At 39.5% G+C, this 7,191-nt stretch overlaps 1 protein-coding gene across 1 annotated transcript in view; it reads left to right on the top strand.

Moving 5' to 3' along the window:
• Nucleotides 1-7,191, top strand: part of lrriq1 (leucine-rich repeats and IQ motif containing 1) — a gene marked incomplete in the record, with an annotated part of 72,332 nt that overhangs the window by 13,530 nt on the left and 51,611 nt on the right. Inside the window, 6 exon segments of the mRNA XM_024281986.2 lie at nt 1,880-2,032; nt 2,120-2,270; nt 2,504-2,697; nt 4,086-4,213; nt 4,403-4,476; nt 5,428-5,521. Coding sequence (XP_024137754.1) covers nt 1,880-2,032; nt 2,120-2,270; nt 2,504-2,697; nt 4,086-4,213; nt 4,403-4,476; nt 5,428-5,521 — 794 coding nt within the window.

Raw genomic sequence — 7,191 nt, 5'->3', positions numbered from 1 at the left:
AGTTTTAAACTACTGCTCTCTCCCCGGGTCTCCTCTCTGAGTTGTCAGGCTGCATGGCTAAAGCTAGCAGAAATGTTTCTGGACAGTCAAGACGACCCCGACGGCTGCGCTTCAGATTGAAATGGCAGAACTACCTTTGGACTTGAGGAGGCTACAACTTGACTTGCATTATTGGGCAAATCTAAAAGGGCATAACCTGGATCACCCAACACTGAATATATTGCAGGAAATATGGGAGTCACATAGGAGAGGTATCAAGAGTTTTGGGTGGGTAATAGGGCAGAAAACACAGGAAATGGGGATTAGTGGTATTGCAATAAGTCCCACGGTGCCTTTGCCAGTGGTTCCTCCTTGGTTGATAATGGAGAGTTTTGTAGACCTCTCCCAGTTAAACGTTAGAGGGAAATCCTATAGTCCATCTGTGATACAGGGCTATATAAATGAATATATTGGATATGTAAAAATATACAGCGATGCGTCAAAGAGTCCTACGGGAGAAGTAGGTTCAGCTCATGTTATCCCTGTATACAAAATCTTTGTTAGAAAAAAACTTAGTCAAAATATTTCTGTTTACACTGCTGAGCTTATAGCTATATTATTGTCTCTACAGTGGGTTGAGGAGGTCAGGCCACTCAAGAGCCTTATATGCTCAGATTCCAGCGCAGCATTGATGAGTATTAAAAGCAGTTTTTCTGAAAGCAGACCCGATGTTTTAATAGAAATAGGACAGACATTATTCAAAATACAATCAGCGGGTCTCTCTGTTGTATTTCTGTGGATACCGGCACACATAGGAATTTCGGGCAATGACTTAGCGGACAGGACCGCAAAACAAGCAGCTGAGAAGCCTTGTGTAGATGTACATGTTGCTATTAGCAAAACAGAGGTGAAAAGTCTGGTGAAGGGGAAATCTTTCACACATGGCAGGAAAGATGGGAGGGTGATACTAAAGGAAGGTGGTATTACAGGATCCAGAGGGCTGTTGGGGAGATGGGGTATGTCGGACGCAATAGATTGGAGAGTAGAATTGTGTCCAGACTTAGGTTTGGTCATACACAACTAAATTATGATCTCTTTAAGATTGGGAAACATACAACTGGTGAATGTGACTTTTGTGTTGCACAAGAAACTATAGAGCACGTGTTGATGGTTTGTGGGAAGTTCTCTGGTCAGAGACAGTGGCTGAAAAGACGTCTGGAAGAGAAAGGAATAAGATGGGGAATAACAGAAATTTTGAGGAACACTAGCGGTTACCCTTTTTTAATTTATTTCTTGAAGCAGACAAAATTGATACATAAAATATAAGGGAATTAGTGGGTTGGAATTCTGATCCACACTCCATACCAGTAGGTGGCGGAAATGCACCTTAAAGCTGAGTGCCATCCGCTATTAAACCACACAAGAAGAAGAAGAAGGTGATCAGTTCAAACAGGTGTCTCCAGTCCAGGTGACAGGTTTGTTAGGAGAGTCTAACTGGTCTGTGTGAACCAGAACTTTTAATGGTTACTAGAGGACTAATACTAATTTCCCTCAATGAAATACAGTACATTCTTTAAAGTGAATGTCTTGATTTTCTTTGTGATTTTATGTCTCTCACTGTTCAAATCAACCATCAGGATGTCAGACTGTTCAGTTAGACTCCAAGTTCTTTTCATTTTTACTATTTTATCAATATATCACAATCTTTGAAAGGCGTAAGCATTATTTCAACAAATTTAGCAAAAAAAAGTGAGAAAAGAAGCTTTATGTTATGAATGATCAAAAGGTTTCTGCTGGAGTTTTGTTTCTAAAAGAAATGATGAACTTCTAAGGATATACACATGCATTAGACATAAGAAATCATAATGAATTCCGCCCTCAAACGTCTTGTGTGTGCTAGGTAACCACGGTAACACTGGAGAAGCTGCCCAGCTGCAGTCTGTCCAGTCTGGCCCAGTGTCCCCAGCTGCGGTCCCTCACTCTCAGACGCTGTGGCCTCAGGGCTCTAGAGGGCCTCAAGCCGCTGCAGGAGCTGTGCTACGTGGATCTGAGGGTGATCAGATGGAAACAACTGATGCTTTGCTCTCTGTTTGGTTTTCTGAAGGACTGTGTCACACAATCTTGACATATTTGACCTCAGGAGAATGACATCTCCCATGTGGACTGCGAGAATATGACCAGCTTACGAGTTCTGCGACTGGGCCACAACAAACTGACGTCCATCCACGGCTTGAGCGGGGTGGAGAATTTGGACGTTCTTGACCTCTCGTACAACTCCATCACCCGTGTCGGTGAGACTCAGAGGAGTTATTGCACCTCACGAAGCATCAAAAGTACATAAAATTTTGAGAAAATGAAGTTTGTAGAAAAAAACTGAGTCTGGAGGAAATCTGCAAAAATTAGTTCTCTGTTAGTCTGTGATGATCCTCAAGAGGGCAGCATTCACCTTCAAAATCAAAGTTTTTTATCCTGTGACCCTTAAAGAAGTCATTTCTTACAAGTTTGTCATTGATGTTTGTGTCAGCTGGTCTGGAGTCCCTGAGGAGGCTGCAAAGGCTTTTGTTGGACCACAACCGCCTGATCAACAGCCGAGGACTGAAGGATGTGTACACACTTCTCCACCTGAGCTGTGCCCACAACCACCTGCAGACTGTGGAGGGTCTGGGGAGCAGCGCTCTGCTCCACACGCTGGACCTGACAGCCAACAGCCTCACTGAGGTAAGTCAGGGAACTGAAACACAGCCGTTTTAAAGCTGCACTCAGTTTAGGGATTTTCAACCAAATCTTGATCATTTATAAAAAGAAAGCAAATCTGACACTCAGGTGTTACCTGCAGACAAAACGTATCAACTAAATCTATGACATATGTCATCAGGTTCCAGTTTTGTTTTGTTTTTTTGTGACAGCCATTTGTTCCCCATTTTACCCTTTCTTTGTATTACATACTGCATACACAACATGCACTGTATGCATCCCCTAAGTATCACCTGTCGGTTCACTGATCGACTCGTGTTCAGTTTCTGATTGAAACTGCTCCATGTGTCGTCGTCAGCTTTTAAAAGGATCTTTCATCACATTCAACTTTTCTTTTACTTAAAATGTATTGTAAACAATGAAGATATCAAAATTTGCAAATCCTTCCTGCTCTAGAAAGCTCTTTTTGTCTCCGCTGCTGACAGAATGTATTTATTTCATTTTCAGTGTCTTAAATCTGAAGTCATTTTGTATGAGGCCACATTACACTGCAAAAACAGACTTGCTTGGATAATGTGTCTTGTTTTTTCAGTGGCAAAGTCATCTTACTTTGACAAACCGTGTCTTAGTGACTAGAATTTATGTTTTCAAATAATAATTTTTTGTAGATTTTTTTTGCTTATTTAAAGACAGTCTGCCAATGGGGTTAGAATTAATGACTTATTTCTAAGGACCCAGTTTGGCTGATTGACATTGAACATGAAAATCAATCTCTTTATGGTAAATTTGATACAAATCTTTTTGAAAATCATTCACAGAGAGGTTTATTAGGACACTCTACTGTCTGCTGGTGATGTTTTGTCTGATCTAAAAAAAAGCAAAGATTAAGGATTTTGCAGTTCATTTCATTTGTTTGTTTCACAAAGAACACAGAAAAAAATTACTATAAAGTCTGAACATATGCATCAAATCCCAAAGATCATTAATCCTAGGGTTGCAATAACAGGCTCTTAAGAAATAAATCATAAATTCTGATCCCATTTACAGAATTTCTTTTAAAGAAATGAAATATGATTTTAAGAAAAGAAAAAATAGGTTTTCTTAAACTAGAATTATTTTGCCATTGAACAACTTCCTTGATAAAATTATTTATCTTGCAAGACAGAAAATAGGACCATTTTCTTTTGACTCTCTTAAGCTTCAGTTGTTGCAGTGAGACACAGCTGCAGAAGAAAAACAGTGTTTTAAGGTCAGGTGGGAGGACTCGGAGCCCAGCAGGGCAGAAGGGACAGACAGTGATGGATGAGGTCAGCTTGTTGCTCCTGCAGCAGCAGCAGTGTACTGAGGGTGAAGTAAGTCTAACCTCACAGAGTGACCACAGTGTAATAACTGACAGCATGTTTCTGCATCAGCCCCCCCGTCTCGACAACCAGGTCCTTCTGAGGGAGCTGCATCTGGACGACAACTGCATCTCTTCCCTTCAAGGCCTCGCCGACTGCTGGCTGCCTCTTTTGCAAAACCTTTCAGCGAGCCAAAACCAGTGAGGACTCTTTCTTGCAGAGGTTTACTTGAATTAGGATTAAGATGAATAATTTAAATAGGTTGACATCTATTTTTTTTCTGTATGAAAATGACCTGTTTGACATTCGGAGTCATTTCACAACAAACATAAGCAGAATGAGGCATTAAGATGGAGCTGATGGTCTGAACTTTTCTTTATACATTTCAGAATTACCCAGCTGCCATCCATGACTGATTTTATATCTCTGGAAAATCTGGATCTGCGTTTCAACTGTCTTTCAGGTAACATGTTCACTAAACATCTTTAGCAAATTTAGAATTTAGATCAAATGTTTTCGATTTTCATTTTCATTTTCATTTTTTTATTAGTTGGCCATTTTTAACCCCCCCCCCCCCCTTATTTTTAACAAAATGTTGACACCTCGGAAAATTTTGTTCTAAAAAAATCCCTTAAAGTTTGCTAAAATGAAGTCTGATCATCACTTCTTTTGTCTGCAAATTTCACTTCATTCAGTTTAGAAATGCCAGTCTAACATTTATTAAACTTTAAAATAACATCTAACCAAACATTCCTGAGCAGCTTGTGTTTTTTTAATGCTATATAATCTTTTTCTATTGTCAAGAGTTTACAGCAAAATGATTTTTGGCTCATTTTAATAATAACCTTCTGATTTGTAGATCCTAGCTCTTAATGGGACAAAAAATCTTGACTGATTGTTAGGAACATCTTGAAAGGTGTAGAGCAAAATAAGTAACTTACAACCTGCTAAAATATCTTGAATGTCTAAAAACAAGGTTTGAAAACTTTGCAAGTATCTAATAGTTGGCTGTGTTTTGTTTCTAAATATAATACAAATTAGGAAAAAGGCTTGTTTATCTAAGAATTGTGTTGCCATGATTGTTGACGCTGGGAATGAAGTTACACACTGACCACAGTCCAGATCCGTTCTAAACCGACAGCTTACGGTCAGCAGGTCCATTCCTCTGTAGTCCATCGACACATGCATAAGCCATGAGCTGACCAGTATGACGGTGCACAGCATCACACGTGCATGTTCATCTGTAAGACACAAACTTATGACTTTGATTTCAAACTTTTTTTGCTGAGGAGGAGTGTGGGGGATGGGAAGTATGAGGCTTCTTTTTGGAAACTCAAAGATAACTGAACTAGATTTTACAAACTTATCTTCGATGTTTTTAAGCAACCAGTTCTTGTCTGTGTATCCTTGTCAGAGGTAATGAATGTTTGTGAGAACCTGCAAGGATGCCCTTCCCTTGGACAAGTCTGGCTTTCAGGGAATCCTGTGCTGCAGGAGCGTGGGTGGAGGTGAGAAAATGATGAAGGCTTGATGGTTTTCCCTGTACTTCTACATACTCATGATGCACTGTTAACTCTATGTTAATTACAGATAGGCTGATAAAATCGATTAATCAATTTGAATCGATTTAAGCTTAACAGATCAATGATCGATTCATAAAATTATAGATTGATTTAGCACATAAAGCAAAAGTCAGCTAGCTTGATGCTAACATTTAATGGAATTTCCCTCAGGAAGGCTAATGCTAACGCATGGTTGTCTTAAACATAGACTGCCGACTAAATGAACATCTTTATAAACTCACAGACATACATTTTACAAACTCTTTCAAATACATATTTGTAAAGTAATCATTTCTGATCTAAAGCTCAGTTTTTGCTCATTCTTTCTTCTTCTGGAATAAGGAACTGAAACGCCCTCCAGGAGAAGCAGAGCAATGTTTACAATGTTAATGATCTGAACATTTGGACTGAACATCCAAACACTTGTGATGCCTCAGGCCTTAAAGAGTTAATACACCAAAACACCATTTTCATCACAGCTTTTTAAGACACATTTCATTCTCCAGTTTCTGTTCCAAAAACCTTCATAATAACGTGTGAAAACTCTCAGGAGAAACTATGGCCCTCTCTGCCCTGAAATGCTCTGTGCCTTGATTGATGTTCAAAGCTGCACGCTAGTGAAATCCAGTATTTTCATATCCCAGAATTATCTGTTGGTCTGGGTAGTCTAAACATTCCAGGTGGACCCCAGTCCACTTCCCAGGATTATGGCAGAGATCCAAGGCCACCACTCCTTTTTAAACATGCCCACAAAGTACCTCATAGTATAAAGAGGTTTTTAAAACTATTAGCCCGCAGTGTCTGCTGACAATCTTCTTTAGAGTGCTGGAAAATCTGAATAAATTAAAGTTAATTTAGGGATTTTTTTTAGAAAAACATCAAGTGTTTAGTTTTTTGTAAATGTTTAACATTTATATCTATTTTTTTTTATATTTTCAAGAAAAATATGAGTTAATTTTCTCATGAAAAATTCCACAAGTGTTTCCTAATATAAAGAAAACTCTCAACTTCCTCTGAACTTTGCTTAACCTCCTGTGTCAGGTTAGAAATGAACCCGCTTTCACACTCCTGCCTTTGCCGCTTTGATCCCGAGCCAGTGATTTTACTGACTAAATTAAAGCACCAAGTGGCAAGCCCTAAAAATCCCACCCGGTGTCGGCAGTCCCTGATCCAGCCATCGTGGATAAAGAAAACCCTGCTGCTGATGAATCAGACTTTCTGTGTTTTGGAGGAAGCCTTCACTCAGGAATAAAGGGGCTGGAGGTTCAAACAGGCGGGAGAAGTGGGATGAAAGCAAGGATTTCCGGTTAAAGTTCAAGTGTTGATTGTTCAATCGCTGTTGAAGTTGTGCACAATCACAGGAGCCACTTATTTTTAAGATATGTTTTCCTTAAATGTAGTCAATTAGTCAAAAACATTTGTTTTGAAGAGTGTATTAAAGTATGCTTAAAAATACTTTTCTGCATTTTATATTTCCCATCAGCTCTCTTGTATTCTTCTTTTCCTTTGGGCTTTTCCGTCAGTGGTCTCCACAGCCAATCAGCTTCCTCCACCTACCCCTCCACCTACCCCTCCACCTAATCCCTCTACCTACCCCTCCACCTCCCCTCCACCTA

The sequence above is a fragment of the Oryzias melastigma genome, linkage group LG6, assembly GCF_002922805.2.
Source record: "Oryzias melastigma strain HK-1 linkage group LG6, ASM292280v2, whole genome shotgun sequence".
Classification (NCBI taxonomy): domain Eukaryota; kingdom Metazoa; phylum Chordata; class Actinopteri; order Beloniformes; family Adrianichthyidae; genus Oryzias; species Oryzias melastigma.
Note: the sequence above shows the minus strand (reverse complement) of the source record. Positions and strands in the feature narration are given on the sequence as shown.